Source organism: Semicossyphus pulcher, unplaced genomic scaffold (genome assembly GCF_022749685.1).
Source record: "Semicossyphus pulcher isolate SPU_LCO1_2020_fin unplaced genomic scaffold, fSemPul1.0.p SCAF_3, whole genome shotgun sequence".
Lineage (NCBI taxonomy): Eukaryota > Metazoa > Chordata > Actinopteri > Labriformes > Labridae > Semicossyphus > Semicossyphus pulcher.
Window position 1 is genome coordinate 6,412,751 of NW_027211704.1, and position 24,256 is coordinate 6,437,006.

The 24,256-nt window shown below is 42.7% G+C and overlaps 1 protein-coding gene across 2 annotated transcripts in view; it reads right to left on the bottom strand.

The window, feature by feature from the left end:
- Window positions 1-24,256, bottom strand: part of igsf21a (immunoglobin superfamily, member 21a) — a 251,268-nt gene that overhangs the window by 147,444 nt on the left and 79,568 nt on the right. For both annotated transcript variants that reach the window (XM_069677410.1, XM_069677409.1), the window contains exon 2: window positions 19,601-19,713. In XM_069677410.1, coding sequence (XP_069533511.1) covers window positions 19,601-19,713 — 113 coding nt within the window. The remainder of the gene's footprint in view (window positions 1-19,600; window positions 19,714-24,256) is intronic.

The following is a 24,256-nucleotide window of genomic DNA, read 5'->3' on the forward strand; positions in this document are numbered from 1 at the left end:
TTTGGGTAAAAAGTCCATAATATCACATTTTTATCCAGTTAAACATTAGTGTGCAATTGTTTCACGACGCCTCATGCCAGGGCGCAGAGGGGAAAAAATGCACCTCTTTAATCACGTTTAATGCCCGCACCAGCAGCTATTCTCTAAGCAGTAATACATACAACTTTTTTACGAATTACGTTCTTATCCCAACTCATCAAACACCAACTCTCTGTCACGCCCATTTGGCATCTTACACAGACGCACAATGTACCCTTCAGCATTTCCTTTTGCACTGATTAACCTTTTAATGCTCCGATGACCTATGTGGAGCTCTTCTCTGAGGTTTACTCGTGGGACAGTCTGGAGCTGTTTCATGAGACAGGAAGAGAAGCTGAAGAAAAACGATGGATGGACGAGCGAAGAGAAGCACTGACCACAGCCTCAAAGCAAAGGTCACGTCTTAGAGCGAGAAGGGCAAGTCGCTCGTTCCTGAACTTCAAAGTGTTTAACTCACTACTAGGCTGAATATGCTTTAGTCCTTACTTTCGGCTTACTGCATAATGCCCAGAAACATTCTCCTTCTATTTGTCAAGCTTGTAAAACCTTGTCAGTCAAAGCTGGTGTTCTCGATAGAAGCAATAATATATAAAATTGGCGCCATAGCTGTGGAGAAAGTTCTACAAACAGCTCGTGGTTTCGCTCATTCTACATTCCTACAAAACCCAGCATGCATTGCGCCCCTCCCTTTGAAAGGAACGGCCCAGCGAGAGACGATGGAGTGAAATACTGCGCTACTGCCGTATAGGATCCAAATTACGACTGGAATATACCGTTGGATCGTCTGAAAAAACTTTGGTTCTGCAGTGTACATTTCAAACGTGATGATTTTGAACGAGACACGACTCAGTTATAAATGTGGAATGTCTGGGAGGGAAAACAGGAGATCAGGAGGCAGCTCACGGAACAAATTATTAAATTTTACGGTATGTGAAGACATCAGAGGCGGGTGTTCTAGATTGAGGAAGTGTAGTTTAGCGAGCTCCCTGGCTTTCCCTCCCTTTTCCAGTGCCCATTGGAGAAGCGGATAGCGTCCTCCAAAGGCACAGAGCGATTTTTTTTCCCCTACCGTAATGGCATTAGCTCCCCATAATTGCATGATAGGACTGAGGTTGATCTGCGAACTGGCCCTTTGGGTGGCGGGAGTAAGGATTGTTCAATCATGGCATTCATGGCAAAGATTATGTAATGTAATTTCAGGAAGACAGGGTTGAAACTGATATCTTGCACAAGCAAGTTTTACTTTATTATATAAAAATATTAATGTATTGGGAGCACAGCAATTATTTCAATCCAAATTTTTAGAATCTACAGCCTCACCCTTTAAACATGAAAACCTAAGAAAGGGAACCATACCTAGATGTAGTATTTTTGTGTTACGCATTGTGCTGTTAGGTTGCAGAGCATTGGTACACGCTGTAAACAATTTATTTAGGCTTGCCAAAGAGAAAGAGGCTGTCAGACAGGGTGATTTTGAAAAGGGTCAGTTTGACCTCAGGCTGCTTTTCAAAGGGTTCAAAACCTTGTTTGAATGGATCAAGAAAAAAAACAATCATCCAGAGACTCACCTGGTTGTGGGCAGAAAAATATGCCTGCTGTGGTTTGTTTCTATTGTGGTAAGAAAAACAGAAAAGTATAACATTTAAATATTACATTTACCCAGTACTTTTGTTTATGCTGCCTGGATCAAACTGAAGACGTAGAGTATGTGTCCCTAAAGCTTTGACCCTCCCCAGTACTTATTAACTCCTGTCTTCTGACGCTAATAACTGTTGCCAGATTATCCCTCTCAGACTGTTGACATATCCAGACTCAATGCATGCTGGGATATCCACCTAATGACACTGAATAGGGAAAAGGAGATACAGGCGGGCATGTAAAGATGGATGGATAATAAATGTTGTACTAAGTGATGATGTCTAAATTTGAAGAAAGCAATCAATATTTTCTGACATCGCTGCCTCGTTGGCAGAGCTCGGTCTAATTTAGATAGTGTCAATCAGTGAATGATCGCTTTATGGTTTCCCATTACGTTTATTTTATGTGATGTTGAGGTTTCTGTATGGCTTGCACAGATAAGAAACGGCTCACATGCACAAGTACTGCTATAATGACCTATTTATATACATCCTTAAATATTGTTCAATGGTTTCCGCTCCCACACTGACGTTACATCACACACTATTAATGCACTATTTAAATGCAATCATACTGCAGGAACAAGCCAACACATATGTCTGATTGTAAGCACGCAGCATTTTGAAATGGTTGTCACAACTCTTTACGGCGCGAGATGCATCGCCGGAGCCGTGTGAAGCAGCCGCAGTAGATGGGAAAGCAAACGCTGCAATATAATTACAACTTTTATCCCTCGACACAACCGAAGTTTCATTATCACACTTTCTAAACTTTACGGTCACGTAGCATCGCTGAATCCACTGACACTACCCGGCATTGATGTACTTTTTGTTTGACAAGTTTTTAATGAAAATGTAAATTGCATTGTAGTTCTACCAATCAGCTATCGTCTGACGTCGGCGTGGCCTCTTGGTCAGCAGTTATTTGGATAAGCGATGAAGGATAGATGTTTAAAGACTTCCTTTTCCTCACACTGATTGTCGTTAACCGTCCAAGTGGCAACTTCAGACGTGAGAGTGGAGTTGAGAGACGACATCCATGACCGATAACATGTAACCAGATCTTATTATAGAGACGAATAAAAGCTGAATCATCCTCCGACAACAGCAGAGGGGTTTTGAGAGTGCTCTTGTGCTCTCCACATAGACTGTTTTCCACTTGCTACAAACTACATCCATCCATCAATCCATCCATTGTCAATACTGCTTATCATGTTCAGGGTCGGGGGTGGGGGGAGCTGGAGCCTATCCCAGCTGTCATTGGGCAAGAGGCGGGGTACACTCTGGACTGATCGCCAGTCAATCACAGGGCTGACACACAGAGACAGACAACCTTTCTACGGGCAATTTAGAGTCACCAGTGCACCTAACGAGCATGTGTTTGGACTGAGCCCACGCGTGCACGGGGAGAACATGCAAACTCCACACAGAAAGGCCCACTCTGTCCACACAGGGGACATTCTAGCTGTGAGGCAACAGCGCTAACCCCTGCACCACCGTGCAGCCCTGCTCAGTCTACAGCACTAACCAAATAATGTATACACTGCCAGCACATACATCGCTGCACTGATGGCTCCTTACGACACCTGAAATGTGTTAATTAAGCTGACATTTAAATAAGCATGACTCCCTTTTTCTTGATAGCACATGTGCCAGTCTCAATTGACCAGAAGAGGAGGACACGCATGCACTAACAAAACCCTATGGACATGCATTAATGGAGAGATGTTGGAGTGAGGGGGCTGCACATGGACATGCGCCCAGAGGACCTCGACGGAGCCCAGGAAAGGAACTGGCACCTCTTCTGCTACCAGCCCCAATTCCACACTTAGTACTTGAACCGGCCACCATGCAGTTCCCAAGCCAAGTCCCTACAGATAGAGCCACCGTCAACCCCTAGTATGGCAAACGTATATGCAAACGTATTTTCCCGACTGTTTTATTGCCCAAATGTTAACGGGAAATATTAATTGGCCCAGAATAAGTACCTGTCATTCAAAAAAGGCTTAAAAACTTGTGAAACAGCTGAGCACTGTAGGGTTCAGCAGTCATTACTTAGGAATGTATGGTGCATTTTTTTAGGGACTATTTTCAGCTGTGGATTAATACACATTTGGAGCTCCATTTAACAGCAGAAGGATGATGTACGTGGGATCAAATTAAAAAACACTACAGTGTCAGTGTTCATTATGCAGGAACACAACACGCAGTGCAACAGTAAGGCCCGCGGATGCGTCTTTAATAGTTTTTGGACGAGTAAGGAGCTCTGTGGTGCAGAGGAGGAAGCTATATCTAAACATAGAGATGTCATAAGTTATAAAATACTGCCAGACTGATCCTGAACAGTATAAATACATTAAATAATAGATTTACAAAGCAGTCACCACATGATGTTATTTGTTTGTGTGGGTGTTTTTCCCGCTTTTAGAAGCACATCTGATCACAGTCTATCCAAATGAACAAACAATGAAGTAAACAAGTAAATAATTAAATAAAGGACTACATAAGTCATTGTTCTTTCATGCCCCCAGAGGACGTCACAGTGTGTTCTGCTGAGGCAAAAGACTCTGCTGGCATTGGAACGTCTTCTTCCTCCTCTCATGCAAATGTCACAAAGAGGCTCTGATCCACTCCTAATCGCTAAGTAATCACTTTCTTGTTTGATCCTTCTGTGAAAGTAAGAATGGATTTCAAAAATCTGGTCGGATTCTGGTCGGGAGATTATGAATTTTCAAGACATGTTGAAAATTGGAAGAGCTACAGTAAGCCTTAAAAAAAACAAAAACCGAGTGAAGCAGAAGCGATAACTTTCCCTTCAGAATGTAATCTCCCCCCAGATGGCCGCTGTTAATGAAGCAGGCATTTTGAGATCTAAATTATCAACAATTATCTTCCTTAAAAAAGATGTTTAATTATTTTTACAGTATCTGTTCCAATATGACGATCGCTGCGTCGTACATTTCCAGATTAACACAACAAACAAGGAGATTAAAACAGTGACTGTGCCCTGCAACACTTTGCTGAAGCGTGTAGATGAAGTGCACCCACATTTAGCATAAAGATGAAAACGTATGATGGAACTATTAGGGTACATGTAATCCCACCGTCATGAAGATAAAATGAGTCATCAGGGAAAAACCAAATGATCTCATGGAGAGTTCTTCTGTATAATCATTTGCTGAATTACCTAATTAATTAGATACAGAGGATGCTTTTGAGAGATACCTGGGGATCTCTGGGAGATGCTAACAATGAGCAGGCATTATTCACTATTAGCAGCACAGAAACAAAATACCCCATTGTCATCTCAGTCACTGCCATTAGCAGCACAGGCTCTCAGACGGGCACAGCAGTGATCAGTCCCTTTGTTGCTATTAGCATTTGTGGATAAAAGGGGACTCATCTTGCAGTTTGCTGACATGAAGTGTGTAATTATCATTCCATGTATAACAGGCTGCTTATTTGCCCTCGTGGCATCCTCAAAGAGGACGGTTGCGGTGCAGTGATCCATATCACCTTATCTCCCATTCCCCCTGGGGCAGCACATTCGGCACGGAGCAGCAGGCTAATAAAGATGACAGAGGTTTGTGCCACTTCTTAAAGGGACAGAACACATTTTTTCTTTTTACCGACAAAAGAAGGTAGATAGTTATCAGCTGTGGAAGGTAGATAGTTCAGATGTCTGTGTGCAAAGAAAGTCGGTGACAGGTGGTGTCGTTATGAGATAAGCCAGCTGTTCGCACTCACAACCTCAAATGCTGCAGCTCGGTCAGTTCCCCTTCTCCTCAAAGTTTAACAATCTATGTATCCATGTCGCATCATTTCTTGACTCGGTTCTGTAGTATATTGTTTTGATGCGCTGTTGAAATCAGGTTAACGTGGTATAAAGAGTGCAGCAGACGGAGGAGGCCTTCGTAAAGTGCATCAACAAAATATCTGAAATTCAACATTTGGTGGCTTGTCAAGAGGAGTGAAGTTTCTCATTAAAACTGCTTAACAATGTTAGAGCTTCACAAAAATAGTAGTTTCAGGAGCACGTGCTATTTCAAATGTCAAACAGGAAGTGCCAAACTGGAAGTATTCCAAAGAAGAGCCAAACCAAGGGGGTGACGGGGAAGTATAACCAGATGTTGCTTATTTATCGCTAGCTGGACAACCTTTATTTTGAAAGTCTAGTCACACCTTGGGTTTGTTATGGCTTACTGAAACGCAGAGCACCGCACGTCAGAAAAAGTGAAGCTTCACATTAAAACTCGCTAGAAAGAGGTTCACAGAGATCATGGTGCCAGGAGCTCAGGCTATTTCAGCTTTCAAACAGGAAGTGCCAAACAGGGAGTTCTCCGAGTGAGAGGGAAACTGAGCGGAGACAGAGAAGTCGAACTGGATCCTGATAATTTCTTATTGCTAACTTAAACGCAGAGCCCTGCACGTCCAAATGAGAGGGTTACCTGGTTACCACTGACACAGCTGCTGTATTTAGCGAGATGTTGGTCCAGAGGAACACAGGAAGCCTCGGTCCGTCAGTGTTCATGTGCAAAGCACTTCAAATTCTCCAGTTCTACAATTAATGCAACATGTTAAAGAGCTCACGTCTGACACATCCTCTCGATAAAATGAGATTTGGTTGAGGACAGAACCCTCGAGAAGACAATGACCACATCAGGAAGTAATTACTTGGGCTGTTGAGTGCAAAATGGATTATCATTACACTGCGTATTACCCTCGTGGGCGCGCTTCAGACATAAATGGTTCTTTTTTCCCCCCTAAAGAGAAAAACATCACATCATGAAGAACAGTAAATACTGATATCAATACCAGTTGCTGCCCCGACTGTACAAGTTGATTACTTCTCTTGCCATCAAAATGTAATTTACTCATTTCTTTCTTACCAGTTTCAAAGTGTTTAGCGCTGACTGCTTTCAAAGGGCACACGAGTGTAAACTTATCCCCTGTGATGGACTTCTGATCAGGGGTTGAACCAAGGATGAAGGCTAGGTAACGCTCAATTAATCCTTTAAAGAATGGTGCAGTTAAACAAGATGCTACAGGACAGCAGCTAACTCTACTGCCAAGTAGGATATGGTAAGAAACGTAATGGGGATGAGCCCTAATAACAGTATACAGTATCAGAGTGTAGACTTGTTAAACACACAGGTTAGTTCTCACAGGTGCTGAATGATCCTGTGGGGATTCAGGGGATGTTGGACGCATGGTGAACATGGATCATGGACAGAGGCCGGGGAAGGCCTTACAGCAGCCCTGCGTTCTGTATAAGGACCTGCTCTTTGTTAAAAAGAGCCTGGAGTAATGCATCCAAGACAAATATATATACATGTAAAAAATGTTTCTGAATAAGCTTTTAGGAAGCTTGATTGTTGCCCTCAGAGTTTCTCCAATTATCTGAACTGTTTGCATGTAAATACAGTTTTTCTCAGACACTAAATTCATTTCTTTTTCCTCAAGTCAAATGCAAATCTGGGTGCTCTTCTGCTTCATCGACTGGAATGTGAAGCCTTGAAGTCGGCATCTCACTTTGCCACACAATAGCATTAAGTGAAATGCAGAAAAATAACAACCGACAGCAGCAATCCAGCGTCAGAGGAAATATAAGGAGAAAGATTGTTTGGATTTCACCACCTTTTTTCTCTACAATCTCAAAGAACGTGTCATTTTTGGGTCACGACTCAAAGGTTTTGCGGGAGTTAAAGCTTCACGCAGGTTAACTTCAAGGCGGGACTGTTCCGCCTCTGTTACGTCTCGTCTTTAATGTAAAACGCACGGAGGTGAAGTGGTGGGGTGAACTTCTAAACTTAATCCAAAAGGCATCTGGACTTGGTTTCACCTCTCATCTGAAAGGCTTCTTTAGTTCTAAACTGACTGGTGGACGGAGCTAGAAACATAAGGCTTATATTGGAGGCTTATATTCCTGGATGGCTGAGAACCTTCCCAGCCACGGGGCAAAGTTGTTCCGCCTCTGAGCCGGCATCGGAGATGGTAGCAGAGGCAAAACGGCGAGTGTAAATGGTGGAGCTGGCAAGCCAGGAAAGCAGCATGTGTGTATGTGAGGCACGCCATGTTTGTTTACACGTCGCACGTCTTTTGCAACCGCAATGCTGGAGCGCTGCGTAAAAACACACACAGGGGGCGGCTTAAAACTCGCGCTGCTTGGTTTAATGTAAAACGGAAAGGCGGGAACAGCAGAGCTTTGTTACAGCGCTGTTGCAGACTCGCAATGTAAAAAGGGCTTTAGTGTTCAGCTTCGCATATAAGCTGTTTCATCTATAGAAGGAAAGATAGATAGATAGACATATAGAGGATATTAATGTATTATTCCGCACACATTCTTCATACAGCACTTTTGAATACAACAGAGCATCAGCAGGACAAGAAGTTTTACACTCGGGGATTAAACAGCAGGGAGTGAGCCGCCACAAACCCCACAGGAGTGTGCTGTGCGAACACACTCAGCAGCTCTCTGCTGTACTCACAGAAATCCAGTTGCCCAGGCAACCCTGTCTGAAAGATTTTAAACTTGGATTTAACATACGACGCCTCCTGTGTCTCTCCACAGTGAAGAAACAGGATTACGGGCTGGAAAAACACTCCACTTTCTGGGTCGAGTGTCCGGTAACGTGTCTCTGTCATTGCATTTGGGCAACATATGGCCGGTACCAGCAGTAAATCCAGTGATACACTGCCCCCAGGTAATGCACTCCTTGGCAGACTGTGACAAGAGATAAGTCATTTGCATAGCTGTTATATTGTGCTTTGACACTGTCAAGAGCTTTAATGGGATTTGTCAAAATGTGGGCCACAAGTAAATCTGAAAAACACCCCCAGAGGCGAAGTGAGAGCTGGTGGTATTAGAAAGATGTGGTGCACAGTTTGTGTGGGCATGCGCCTCACTGTTATCCCACTAAAAGTTTCTCTCTAAGTTGGATGGCACAGTTGTGGTCGGGTCAGTGTTTTATGTGAAGCTTTTTTCATATTTCCAAATATAATCATCATGCTCTCCTCGGCAGCTGGCCTGACTCCAAACACAGCTGGCAAACACTTAAGTACACGTGTCGTGCTCTACTGTGCTGTTAAGATAATGGCAATATGTCAAGAGGGAAGAAGAGTACACGCAGAGTTTGGAGGGAAGAACTCCCACAAAGTCCCTCAACGGGCCGCGGTCCGATCGTGATGTTAGAACAACGGGTGAAAGTTTGTAGATAATTTCAGAACACGAAGTTGAATGATATACACGCCAAAAAAAATCAACATGAATAACTTAAAAAATAAAAACAGAGGGCGCTGGTTAAGCTCAGCTGGAAGAGCAGGCGCCCCGTACACAGAGGCCACAGTCCTCGGAGCACTGATCGCAGGTTCAACTCCCAGTTTGTGAAATGCACCATTTAATGCACGTCATACCCCGCTCTCCCTTCCCAACATTTCCCATCTCTTTTCAGCTAATAAAAAAAGCCAAAAAAAACAATGTTTAAAAAAAAAAGAAAAGAGCTGGATTCACTGCCATGAGTGAATTTGGAGGACACTAATCCAACAGCCCGAGCAAACACTCACAGTCTTGTTTGAACTTTCACAGAGAAGGAGAACCGCCTTCTTAGTTCATGCGGTTGATAAAAGTACACTCAGGTTTCGGATACTCATATAAAATTGCAGAGTGCAGATGCAGCTGAGTACAGAAAGGAGCAGAGTGAATTCTAATGCAGCCATGGATTTGAGGTATATTCAACCACTCTGCAAGAGGAAATACCTTTAAGGGGAAAGGTGCTGCAGACAGAATAATTTTTTTCTACTGACATACTGAAGAAATGTTTTTTACACACCTAAAAAGATGCATAAATGTTTATATATATACCTTAACAATGGTTTTGTAGCTGAAACAGGTGGACACCAACTAAAGACTTTGGTCTAACAGTCCCTGAACTATGTACAGCTACCGTCCACCACAACCATCTTCTTGCGTATCCGGCACAAAATGTTAATATCTAAACAAGACTAGGTCAAAACTTAGTACGTGCCTGACCAGCTTCAGGTCAATGTGCGCTTTTGTGGGAACACTGGAAGCGTGGCGTCTGCGTGACGGCTGCGGGACGTGTTTATTTTCATTTGAAATGCATGAAAACAGATGAGAGTCCTCACGCTGCTGGTGTGACACACAAATGTAGAGAATAGGAGGCTCGCCTATTTTTACCGCAGTTCTCGGCCAAAATACACGATGAAAATGAATTGTGGTGAGTCCTATTGATCTCTGACAGCAATGTTAACGTCTCTTCCTGTAGTAAAAGTCACAGGCATGGAGAGTAAAGTAGGTCAACACTTCCGGTGTCCTTTTTCAAAGTAAAAGCCCGATGTGGAAGTCTGACTCCCCTCGTTTGTTGTTTGTTTTTACTGTATTTGTAACTTTTCCAGGAAGTTATTTGATCGATAAAGTCACTCACAGGCTCCTTATTGCGGTTCCTGCTTATTTTTCTTTGAAATAAATACATCATAAGTCTCCCGCAGGCTATAAGTGTATTTGTTAGTAAAAATAAATACATAACATCGTGTTACAGACGTAACTTGGTGGTGATCTGTCCCTCTCTCCTAGCTCGCTCTCCGTCTCTTTGTCTCGGCTCATACGGTTGTTTTCGCTGTGTGTTAATTAAGGTCCCGTTTCTAATGTAAATAAGATCATTTTCTGTTAAGACCGACCCAAGGAAACCTTTAAAACAAAGACCCGAAACTTCCCCTGGATATGCACCCTGCCCAGGACGAGCAGCGGAGGAGCAGCCTCGACTACTCCCCGAACAAAGTATCCAGAGCCATGTAGAGAGAGTCGCGTCAGTGGAGGTCAAATATGCTCCATGATCCGCCATTGCGATGTTGCAACTCTCTCTCTCTCTCTGTGTGAACTTAATCCAGGCAGCGATGACATCGTCTCCACAACTTAATTAGGAAAGAAACTTAGTGATATAGAAATCTAGGAGACAGGACTGGTTTAAAGGAAGCAACCTTCTCCTTGTCTTGTAAAGCGGGGTACACATTACAAGATAAACAAGCTGATTTTGGCCCTGATTCCCTCCCTCAAACAAAAGATTGGTTTAAAGATTATTTTGCCAGAGTTTCCTGTGGTGAGAGGGATGCTCGGACTTTACCTCCCCCGATCTGCTCGGAAGAACGTCGTAGCCAGACCAATTTCACATGTCCAATATTTACGGTCTGATATACTGTTGTGTGGGGGGAACCCCGAGGACAGCCGGGCACGCTCTCTGTAGATCGTCACGTGGAACCAAAAGACAGCCAATTGGGAAGCGAGCTGACTGGAAGGAGGCGCAACAACCGCAGTCGTAGCGACAAATGCATATGTGAAGCATAAAGTAACATGTACAGCCCATGTTCACACCGTCTCCACCACTTCATCCACAGTTAGTTCTTTTTTGTAAAAAGTCCAAAAACTACCATCGCCATGTTTGTTAACTCTAAAGTCTCGTTTGACCGCAAGATATTTTGTGAGATTTCCAGATGTGAGAGTCAGACTCTGGTTGTTGGTGAATGAATCTGTTTATCAGTCATCATGTGTGGGCTCTCTCACGTTTTCAACATCAACATTAAGCTGGTTAACGTCTTTCAGCGAGGGCTAGCCTTAAGCTACACTTAAACAACATCACATGGCCTCATCGTTTGATACAGACCACATGAAAAACCAAGTCAGGTCCCGTTGTTTTAAGCCATGTCATAGACTTTTATGTAAGAACAGTCTGAGCCAAAGCCTGGTACCAAGAGATCCAACAGTCTGGCAGAGCACTGGCACATCACACCTGAAAGAACGGAGTCAGCCTGTCACTCATCATTGCTGCAGAAAAAGTAGAGCATCTGAGTTGTTCCTGCAGGTATCGCAGAAACATTACAGCTTCACATTTATACGTCCATCCGCAGATTCCTCATGATATAACGTGCTGTACATAGATAGTGAAGCTAACTGTTAGACATGTGATGCTCTGAATAGAATCTGTGGAGGCAGATGGCTTCATTAAAATTTGACAAGCTTTCAACGGTACCCAGCTGACGATTGAGATTTACGACTGTCTTTGGTTATCGTCCTTCCGAGACATTATAAAGTATTGATTTGTTATTGCCTCAACACAAATACCAACACGTCCGTACGAGAGGGGAGGAAATCAAGCATCACGTATTGTTGCAAGTTAAAGCCATGAATGATGGGCCGTAACCTTTATTAGTTTTTCTTCAGCAGCAATATTAACAACTGTACATTAAGCGTCTCTGTACCCTATGGATCGCAGTGATGACTTCAGGATGCGGGGGAAGCATGCCGGGAGCTAATGTTGCTGATATTTCAAAAGCTAATTATATTCAAAAAGCATTGTGTGTTTTTGTTGTTTGTGTTCCGACTTTAAAGTGATAATCTCGAAGATTTTCATTTAAATAAATGTCTGTTAAGTCACTATCTATCGCCGAATGGTGATTGAGCCTATGGCCCACTGATAGAAGCCTTTGCATTTGCAGTATCATGGACTGTGTGTGTGGTGCGACTTTCGCGGAAAAATAAGCCAGCAGTGGTTGGTCTGCCTGAACAAACAAAGAAAAGATGGATGACTACAGATACAATTTAAAAAATAATCAAAAGAAAAAGAAACAAACTTGACGCTCAGATGAAGGCAAACAGTCTGAAAAGGAAAGCGACCGTCAGCCAGGAAAATCAAGAGTTACAACAGGAGCCAAACATCGACGTCACACATGCAACACTGGATATCTGGGAAGTGTGCTCCCGCAATTGCCGTTTATCGCCATAGGTGCCGCCAAAGAGAACGAAACAGATCTTTGAGATTACCACTTTATGCATTAAATGCACCTATGGAGTATTTATTTGATGTGTTACCTTAAATAATTGCCCTTTAAAATCAAAACTAAAACTCTCCACATAGCAGCTGGAATTCACCTTTGTTAAGAAACAATCAAAGGCAAAAATACTCAAGTGGAGAATTTCAGTAAATGAAGTTAAAGTATGTCGCAGTTTTTAATTTGGAAAGCGTCTCACAGCAGTGAAAAGCATTCATGACCTCCAGCAGTTGCGTAAAAGCTTCACTATTTGAAGGACGATAGATGTTTTTATTAGCTTGTGAGAAGATTTGAATAAAAAAGCTCAAATTGAAAAGCACTAACCTTCAGCCTCCATTTATTTAATTAGGAAAAACAAGACGTCGTCTAACAAAATAATGTGGAGATATGAATCCATTATTTTATTAATCGCTCAAACCTGTGCCGATTATTTTGTTAACATGAAGATAAAAAAAATGGACTCTAGGACATAATTATTACTTTGATATTCATGTTATGCTGTACAGCTATGTACTGCTGAGGAGTGGAGAGAGCGTTGTTCAATTCAGCTGAGAGCAGGATTATAAATACAGGTGAGTTTGAGTCATAATAATGAAATGGACGGAGGTGGACACAGCTGAATGATGAGAGGAGCGGCAGAAAAGCAGCTCGGCTAGCAGACAGGGCCTGTGGTAAATTAGGGAAGTGTCTCAGGGAAGCCACTCGGAGATGGAGAGGATCCCAGAAGAGTTATGTCGGGGAGGATGGAGGGATTCTGAAATGGGCAGAGGGAGGGAGGAGGACGGGGAGAACAGCAGAGCAGAGACAGTTGATCCAGTGATTAAAATTAAACATGGTGCAGAGCAACTCTCAACAGGCGAGCTAACAGGCACTGCTTGCTCCACCAGCGACAGCTAGCATACCTGGGTGCCCACAGGGAAAGGTCCCATATGTATGAGTTCATTAGAATGACATGAATTAAAACGAGCACAGCTTGAGGTGAACATATGTGCACGCTTTTTTTTCTTTTCTTCCAAACATGCAGAATATTAGCCCCGCCTCGCCAAATGAACTGCTCTCATTGCGTGCTATGATTTTAAAGCATAACAGACAGCATGATGGTGCGTTCACATACGCCCAGCCACTCGAAAAAACATGAATGTGGCCTGAAGTCTAACACACTCGGCAGGGTTTCATTCATTTGTTCTTGCGGCATTACCTTCTCTGCTTTACAGCTCCCTTCACTTCATGTGTCCGGGGATCATATGATTATTCTTAGACGGTAGGGGTAAGGGCTAAGGGGCAGTGTAAGAGGAGGATGTGGAAATGTTGCATATATACATGTATACTCTACTCTGTAAGCGTATAAGTGCGTCTCCATACATCTCTCATCCACTTTAGCCACAAAGCATAAAGCAGGTAGACTTTGTAGACTGTGCAGCCATGACACTAACGGACCCACAACAATATCACTATATGAGCTTTTTACATCTACCATTAAAAGGCCTGTTATCTGTGTTCATCACTGCCATTGGAATGCTTCAGATGACCTTGACTGCAACTTACCAGCACGCCAGAAGTTGTTAAATCACGTGATATGATCAACACGTCTGCAGCGTCACCAGACATTCAGGAATAAAAGATTGTGGTTTGGGTTAAAGGAGGAGGTGATATACATGATGTGCTTTGGTTCTCTCACCAGTCTTCTGGATGAAAGTCTGGTGTTTGACTCATCCGATCACCTAAATCAGTGGCTCTCAACTGGACTTGCCTCAGGACCCACCACAACCTCCTTACAGGATAACTTTGGGATTTTTCAACCTAGACCCTATTTTCCCATGCGTTTGTTTGTAAGTGAGTAGTGGAGACAGCAATTACTGAAATCGATCCAGTATTCAGGGAGGGAGCACCGGCCAGCAGCCGCAAAAATGAGATGCAATGTAAGTAAACGGGGCACAGGGCATACGCCAACATACAGCCACTAAAAGCGCTTGTTTTCGCTACTGACAGGCTCAGACCATTATAATAAGTGTCTGACAACACTGTGGCAGCCATGCTACTTTACCTTACGCTCTCTGTTGTTGTCTGTAACCAAGTCTCGCTCACGGAGTTGCGAAGAGGGAGAAGTGCCGTTTGTTGTGTTGGAGTACAGAAAGCGTTGCTCAGTGCTATCTAAAAGATTGTCATGGCTGAAGATCCTCTCTCCCTCTTCGTCTTTGTCTTCTCTCACTCCTATCTCCTTCTTCCTGCAACAACTACGGTCTCGCGCGAGACTTCTCCGTGAGCGTGGGTCATTCCACTGTACCTGTAGATGGTAGTGACCCAAGCAGCCGCCTTGGAGGCACAGTAAGGCCCTACTACCTCATATCGGCTGAATATTTCCTGTCAGGTCTGTGAGATCCCAAACAGTGAGGGAGGAGAGCCTAATCAACAAAACAGAGAGGTTAATGTCATTCAGAATTTATTAAACAGTGTTCAGCTAATGGCTAACAGGTTGAATAACAGTTGACGTTAGGTCTGCTTGTTAAAAACCCTTCTCAAACTCTAGTTTACTGCAGCAGATTGGCTGGTATTTGGGTTTTTCAAAGATGACATGCAGTCTGAAAAATGTATTTTAAATGACGTGGAAAGGTCAAGTGAAACTCGAGGAAAAAGGGAGAGCTTTAAAAGAAACAAAGCCATGCCCCCTAAACACACTCCAACACTCGTGTGATTATATTTGTAAAAAAAAAAAATATCTGTGCAGACTGCTTAAATAAAATATTAACCACAGGTTTACTCACATTCAATCATTACTTTTATCCCTCCAGCTCTGAATATAATGTTGAGGAGCGTTTGAGCGAGTGTGACTTGAAAGGCTCTCTAAAATGATCAGATTTATCTTAAGTACGTCCTGAGACATGCTAATTCTGACTGCAGTCTGCATGTGTTGCACATTAAAATCACCCTCAAACAGAATACATCAGGATGTAGCTCCCAAAAATGAGCTCCCTCTGAAATATTCAGTTATTCATCCTTCCGCCTGATTGGCCGAGCTTCGATTAGATATGAGGATTCCCCAGATGAGAATAAACCCCTCTTCCATTAGAACGATGGGAAGTCAACGGTATTTACAGAAATAAAAGGCGGAGATTAAAGAAACTTTGGCGGGGGAGTGTGGGTAATTGATTTATAATCTATCAACGTTTGAGATGGGGACGATTTCTGTTACAACCTTTTTGCCGTCCTCCTGAGAACCCCTAATATGTGCAGCTGTATTCTCACAGCGCTGATTTAAACTACAGCTATCAATAGACGGCGCAGGAATGTGACAGAATATAAGCAAAACAACGCTCTGCAATCCCCCCCTGATTAAATGAAATTGTCTCAGCAATGAAAGTGATCTATGATAGTAAGGTGAGTGTGTAAAGTGCCATAAATCTCTTTCTGTCCTACCTTGAAAAGGTCAGCATTTGCTAAGATGAGTCCAGAGACACTGTTTTATTTCACAATAATAAAAGTGAGAAAGCAGACGCTCCTCTAAAGACAGAGCTCCTGTCCAAGCAATAAAAGCACTGCTCGCTCATTAATGAACAGTGTTGCAGCACCGGGAGGAGGGTGAAACCAAGGTGAGAGTCACCACAGTGTTGTCCTGTACATCACCAATGATCTTAAACTGTTTTAACAATTAGTAAGTGAGACGCAGGATTCATCAGGATGCTGGGGAAAGCACCATTAAGAAGTTCACCTTGTCCTGTGATTTGTCAATGTCCCAGGATTAATAATGGGTGTTAAAATGGTACAATGCTTCATTTACACTCTGTTTGCCAGTTTATTATCCGTCCTTTGAAGTTTATTATCTTCACTTTTGTTGACAGAGGCCTCCAGCTTTGGCCGTGAACTGGTGCAATCAGTAATGTCCACAACTGTCCCTCTTAAAGGGGCCATATCTTTTAAATGGATATTCTCATATGTTGCATGGGTTTCTCATTTTTGGCTGTTTATTGTTCAAACTGAAAAGTGAAAGAGAAAACTGCATAATTCTGTGTTTTTCCAGAATTACATTTTTAAACAGGTTGCCTCTGAAATGGGCCGTTCAGAACAGCCGCATGTTTCTACGTAGAACCTTGCTTTCGCTGAAATCGGCCAATCGTCATTCGCCGTCGTTCACCTCACCTTCTTGCACGAGCTTGTAGTCAAGTCATTGTCAAGATTTCAGCTTATGACTCTGATACCTCCTGGTGATTCTGGCTTGTACATATAAGGCCGCATAACCGATCCTAGAGCAGCCATGTTTTCTACAACTTCGGAGTGCAGTGCAGCTGCTTGTGGGATCGCACTATATGGTCACTGCAAATACCGTCAGCCAATCGTGGCTAAGGTCTAACCTTTGAATGGCAAAACAGATGGTTTGTTTCAAGAGGAAGGAGAGGCTCAGAAATATAAAATATGTATAACATTTTTAAAAAGAAACAAACTTTACCAACATGATTCAAAAACACATTAGAATAATACAAAGTTGATTGCATAGCTAAAATATGTCCCCTTTAACTGAATATTGTCACTGTAGGTCAATTACTAATTGGAAGTGCACCATCTACCTGAGAGCATCATCAGGTTCTTTTATTATTTTCTTCAGACTTTAAAAAGCTTCCCCCAGAGCCAAAAATACATATTCAAACAAACATATAAAACTGTCACCTGCCAGCGTCATAGCTCTCATCATAAGTGAACTGTACTTCCTGTGTACAGACAGCTTCCATAGGGCACGGCTCTGTGATGTCATATCTGCAACACAGCTTCTATCAGTGCTTGAAGTGGACCATCTTACCTGCCCAATTAAATAACCTCACTTTGATCTTTTTGGTCATTTTTCAGTCAGTTTTTTTTTTTTATACCATTAGCTATGTTGTTAAATGTTGATGTAGTGATGTTATATATAACCAGGAGTCTGGACAGGGTGTTTTACTTTGAAAATCGACCTGGATTCCTGCCATTCCCGTGTCTATCTTCCTGCCGGAGTCATCTGCCTTGAGCAGCTTGACACAGCCATACAGTGGCTCCGTCAAAAATAGACTAGCCGCATATTTTTAAAGCTGCAGAGCCGATAGCTTCTGTAACGTGCTGCGGCGCATCTGGTGTGAGCACAAGCATTAAGTAGAGTTTCAGTGTGATCAGCGACGCAGCCGTGTTGGTGGATCTGAGCTTAAGACACATCTTTACATCCATTGTAGGGGAAGTCAGAGCTACACAGTCTATCGTCTATCAGCTGCTCACTTTAAAGCATTATAAAAGACACAAGACCAGCATGCATGCCCAAATATACCAAAGGCTTCGATGATGACATTTCAGGCTCTGCGATGTGTCTGCTCTGCATTAAACAAAGCCCATCACCACTCTGCAACTTCACCAACATCTTGGTGAAGAATCAGACGATTTAACAAAGCAGATCTGTACAGCTCTCAAGAGTTTTTCAATAACTAATGACCAGGCAGGGAGGGGACAGAGGCGGCTGCTGTCCAACACACCAGCTCATCAGTGTGTCTCTAGAAGTAACACAAAAGCAATTTTTATTATTTAATATTTACAGATTTTTGTTCACACAAAACTTTAAATCATGCCAGTTTTATGGGAAATTAAACACAATCTTGGACATGTCATTTTTTCCCCCTTCAACAGCAATCTCATTATTGGCAGCACTTTGCAGTCGAGTACACCAACTGGGATTTTAATAACTGTTGAGACGCCAGCTGTGAACTATTAAGACATGATGGTGATGACCAGCGGATTGAGAAATCAAATTCCCAAACAACAGCCAGCGATGCCTCCCATACAGCTGCTCCAAATAATAAGAGCTGGTTTCTGAACAATGGCAGCTTGACAGAGCATCTTCTTACAATGGCGATAAAACGGAGACATAACCAACGGCATTGACCTGCTCAGAGACCGATGGGGCCAGACATGAAAGAAATGGATGGTTTAGAAAGCTGGTGCCCAAAGTTCCCATGAAATAACAGTAGAAGGATAAAGATGGTTTATTATGTGGGTATATTTATCTATTCACTTATTTTGATCAATGAATGACTGTATAAAAGAAAAGAACTGGAAGTGTAATCAATATGAAAGTGCCTTTAAGCTGCATTCTTTCAAATGGCCAGCAGGGGGGAGATTCCACTGGCTGCAAAAAGAGGTCTGATTGTATGGGTTGATGGTCTCAGTCACTACTTTCAAGTCTTCTTTAATCCAGCATGATGTTCATATAGTAAATTATGGTTCCATTTAGACAAGTTGCTACCAGAATAGAGACAGTCGTTTCAATGCTGTCGTCCAAATATGGCCACTTCTGGTTCCAAAACACAAAGATGTTCACGGCCAAAATGGAGACTTAAAGTAATAATCTCGAAGATTTTCAAGTCACTATCTATTGCCGAATGAGGTAACACAATGGTGATTGCGCCTATGGTCCGCTGATGAAAGCCTTTGCATTGGCAGTATTACAGACTGGGTGTCTGTGGCGGCAAAAATAATCACAAGCGGCGCCCAGTTAGTGACGCGTGTGGTTGGTCTGCCATAGAGGGTAGGCGGAGCTAAGCGGCTGCTTTTCCCGTCTCTGCGAGTAAACAGTAATCTACTATGGCTGAACAAACAAAGAAAAGATGGATGACTACAGATACAACTTCAAAAATAAGAAACAAAAGAAACAAATTCGATGCTCAGTTGAAGGCAAACAGTCTAAAAAGGAAAGCTACCCTCAGCCAGGAAAATCGAAAGCTACAACCGGAGCCAACCGTGGACGTCACACATGCAACACTGTATGGATATCTGGGAAGTGTGCTCCCGTAATTACCGTTTATCGCCAGAGGTGCCGCCAAAGAGGACGAAACTGAGATCTTCGAGATTACCACTTTACGCTTCTAAAGGGGGTAGTGACATCACCATGGCTGTTATACAGTCTCTGGTCTCTACATCCCTGCTTTTGTCTCCAGGAAACATCGATCATGACGCACAATAAGTCTCGTCCTAGCCTCCTCTTTTTAAAGGAAGCATGTAAAACATGCAGAATTAGATAGCACTTTGCCTGCTGCTACTTTAAGGGCACTGAAGGTAAGAGCAGGTTTACTCACCCTGTACCAAACGATCTCTCGAAGCCTCCCGTCAGTTTTGAAGTTACACTTAAGGGTAACAGTCTCTCCCACCACAACAGGAGGCAGGGGCTCTATGGTAACTGTCAGATATCCTGAAACAAAAAGAAGAAGAAGTTGATTATTTTGCAGTCAAGGACCATAAAAACACTTTGCCTGAAGATGAACTCATGTTTTTTTTGTCTCGCTGAGGTAAATGTAGGACAACAGTAATAAAGCAGTCATGAATTTAGAGTATGAATCCTTTTAGAAGAGCTTCAGGTTTCCTGAGTCCACGCTCTCTTTTGGGAAATTGCCGTGATTCATTCTTATGCAATTACACAACAAGCACACCTCCCACATGGGCCTGAGGTATCTTTGTAAATAGCACTTCAGTTACTTAACGTTCATCTTTTGGTGACTTTGGACGCTTTCTTCATCTGGTCTGGAGCAACATACAAACAAACCAGAGTTTCAGTGCAACCCTGGCTGTTCCTGAGACCTCTGCGAGATATTCCACAAACACTATGCGGCGGTTATTCTGAACAATAAGTAGCATTATCCTTAAAGCTCCCTCGAAACAGAGCGATGAATAAGATCTGCATACCCAACATAATTGCTTCTCACATTAAATTACAGCCATGGAAGTTATCCTCCCTATTTAATTTTTTTCTGTGTTTTTAATGTGTATTCAAGCTTTTCACCATTTAGTTGCCTGAAGTTGTTTGGCCCTGAATAAACATTTTCAGTCATTAAAACCTCCGAGAGGAGCAGCGGCATCACACTTCCTACAGTTGGTGGGAACAATTCTGCATTAATCAGTAAATACAAGAAACACAATGAGAAACGTCAGAACCATCACAATAAAAGATGTGGAGTTGTGATAAAAATGTATTTTAAAGGGAAATGCTGCCTTTGCTTTTGACGAGGTCAGCTCATAAAGATCAGATTGGAGTGCTTATTGTTGCCATGCAGTACACAGCCTTGAGCTTCACTGTTGTCGGATAATTGAAAGTACTGAAAGTTATAATTAATAAAGTTATAACTGAGGCCATACACTGACAAAAGCAGAACAAAAATCACACATGTACACTTGCAAACAATAAACCACTAAAAAAGTTTTTAAAAAAGTAGGAAAGAACTGTTAAATTAAAGGCAAAGTTTGCAGATATATAAACGTCCACAGATTTCAGAGAGAAGTTCGGCTTCTATACCAACAAATCTGAAATATAACCTATGGCATTGACCTCCTCGGTTGTTGAATGGCCAGAAATTAAACTGCATAAAAGTATGGTGCCGGGAAAAGGACAAAATTAAGACAACTGAGAGGCCGAGGGAGGCTATCCCAGCTAGCAGGGAATGTTCCCGTAACATTGGCTAACATTACCTACAAGTTCTAATTATCATTTCATTCTTGTAACGTTAAAATTAAACTAAGACAAAACGTTTTAACTGCAACATTCTGAGGATATTTTCAGGATGTTATTGAGGCCTAGGACATCAGAACGCCTTCTATAAAACATTTGCTCGATGTTACATACAAACAAAGGTAGAACGTGCTCACTGCAACATTCTGAGGATCTTTTCAGGATGTTAGTACGGCCTGAACTATCAGAACGTGACTTATAAAACGTGCCTGAAATGTCATTTGAACATTCTCACAGCAACTTTCTGAACTTTCTCTTTTCAGAGAACGTTCTCCTGCTATTAAGAGGAACATTCTGGGATTCAAATAAAAACTTCCCGCTCAAAGCTTTACCAGAACATCGCACGTAACATTCTCAGAATGTTCTTAGAACAAAACATTTCCAGCTGGGATTTCCTTGCCAAAGCCAGCTACTGATCTGGCCAATGATAAGCCAGCGCAGGTAACTGAGAGGCCGGCGGTGGTAAATGAGAAGCCGCCTATTCATTCGACTGGGTGGCAAGTCATGCGTCTAACATAGCAACCCATTGGATCGGCTACTGGCTAGACTGGTCATTAGCGTCCAAGGCTAGCGACTAGCACACGGAAGCTAGCAACCTAATGGGTCAACTACTGACTAGTCTGGTCATTAGCTTCCGAGGATGGCGACTAGCACAAGGAAGCTAGCAACCTAATGGATCGACTACTGACTAGGCTGGTCATTAACTTCCAAGGCTGGCGACTAGCACATGGAAGCTAGCAACATTAGCCATTGATTTGGCTAGTCATTTTCTTCTGTAGTATTTTAATGGCGTATTGAAGCCAAATGCGCCGTCAATAACTGTCAAATGCCACGGCGAACTTTCAGAGATAAACTTTGACATAGATTTCAGAGAGAAGTTCTGCTTTTCAAAGAGCAAAACCAAAGCGCCTGATGGAGTCACGACCTTGCTATATTATCCCTCCTCGCTGTCCTTTTTGCACAGCAATCTACTCAATAATACAAGCACACCTGCAGGTATACTGCCATTAAGGTGAGGGAACAACAGTACAGCATCTCAGCATCGAAACCAGATAAAACCTCTCGAATAAAAACGGGTGGATGCAAAGTAAATTACCAGGTGATGGTGAGAAGACCTATGAGAGAATAGATGCATCCAAAAGCTGCAGGGAGGAAATTACATGAAGACTGTGCAGGTAATGCATAGCATAAAATCTGGGGGAGCTCAGTGAAGACTCCAGAATCTATTAAATGTGTCTTTAACATATCGAGTTTACATGGAAGTGTAAAGGACATCTCTTTATGTGCTGAGCAGAGTGAGCCGGCGCCGGTGCGTGGGCGGCCTCCGCTGACAGACAGCGGCCCTCTGCCCAACAGAACAGCAGCTTCAACACATTCAGCATTTAATGAGGGAATTGTATCTTGTAAAACAGATGGATATGACAGTAAAAATATAAAACAGGGTAAAATGGGACCTCATGACCAATAATTATGTTAGTAAAAGAACATAAAACACTATGAGGGCGTCGGGGTCTCGCAGAACTCGACGGGCGATCGCTGCAAAGAAAGGAGAGAAGAATGGAGATAAAGAGGAGTGACCTCGGTTTGACACGCTGTAATAGAGATCTAATTTCAGGTAAATGTTAAATATCTAAAGGCTCTGTGTGTGTCTGGTTTTTTTGCAGTGTTTTCTATAATAAAAGTAAGCTCCAAGGCCGTAACAGTCAAGTTTTATAGATAAGAAAAACGAAGCACTCGGAAAATGCACTCACAGCATGCACCCGCACTGTTACGTAATGTATTGAAGTTTTTTTGACATCCAAAGCACTGACACCCAAAGTGCCTCTTCAGCACGCCTGCTGAGCTTGCTTATGTTTATTTCACCAAAGTTTTCTTTTCAATGTAACTTAACAAATATATTTTTATCTTATTGATTGCACCCAGTGTGGGCTGGATGGCTGTGACGAGAGGAGCGAGGCTTAAAAATAAAGTGCTTTATTTCTCTTCATGAGAACATTGAAGAGGCCTCACAGGATCTAAAGTTTTCATCTAGATAGTCCTGATATTGTTACTAGATTAGTTTGTGAGAAGGCGACACTTTAGTTGACTGTTTTCATGAACGTGAGCAGGAAGAAGAGGCCGAACAGTGCATCTAAGCATGGAGAAGGAAGCAGTCAAAAACTTGATTGGAAAACTTCTATTTTTAGACTACAGCCTCTTTCCCAAAACCTGCATCAACGCACTCATGTTGGTGGGAAAGATGGAAAAAAAGATCTACAGGTTGCAGACCGCATTACATTTTTTAGAAACATGCTACACAGACATAGGCCCGAAATACAGTCATGCACAAACAGGACTCTGCGGACATGCATTATGGAGAGCTGTCAGAGTGAGGCGGCTGCACACTGACGAGCGCCCCGAGCAGTTGGGGATACGGGGCCTTGCTCAAAGGTCACCTCGACAGTGCCCAGGAAAGGAACTTACACCTTCTCGTAAATACTTCATTAGGAATCACCCCCTGACATCTCGTTTTCGAGGGGGTCCTAAACACATTAGTAGAGTAATGACTTATTTAAAGCTCCTGTGAGAAACCTTCGGTCTATGTTGATTTTGGCGCCCCCTGTGGACAAAGCCGTCCACAGCCAATGCTTAAGTGGTGTTTTTTTTAACCAAGGATCTCATCCTGCTTTCGTTAACAGTCACATGTATCACTCACTTTAAATCTTTGCCCTGGAAAATATAAACAAAGGCAGCGTGCAGTTAATCGCTTCGTCTCACCCCGCTGTAAAGAGTCTTAATTGATAATTACATGAGAAAGGTGAGGAAAGATTTGAAGATGAACTGCGGCCAATGTTGCATCTCTCCAGCTACCAGCCCTAACTCCATGCTTGGTCAGTAACGGGACTCGTTCTGAGACCCCACAGACTGAGCTCCTTCTGCCTTCTATTAGGAAAGAGACGAGACAGTAGTGACTGGTTGTTACATCATTACTTGGAACGATTAATAATCATTTTATAAAGTATATAATATTTCTGATGCGTTACCGGTGCTTTAAGTTGAAGGTACATTTTTTCAACTCGCCGACATCTTTAAAAACGACGCGTCTGCCTCGACAATTGCCGTCCATTTCTCAATGCATACTGACACGTTATGTAAAATGACATTCATTTTCCGAGCAGCCCGACTACTTCATGTGTAATTAAAATGAAGAAATGTCATGTTCGAGTTCTTTTGCAGCTCCAGAGTTATTATC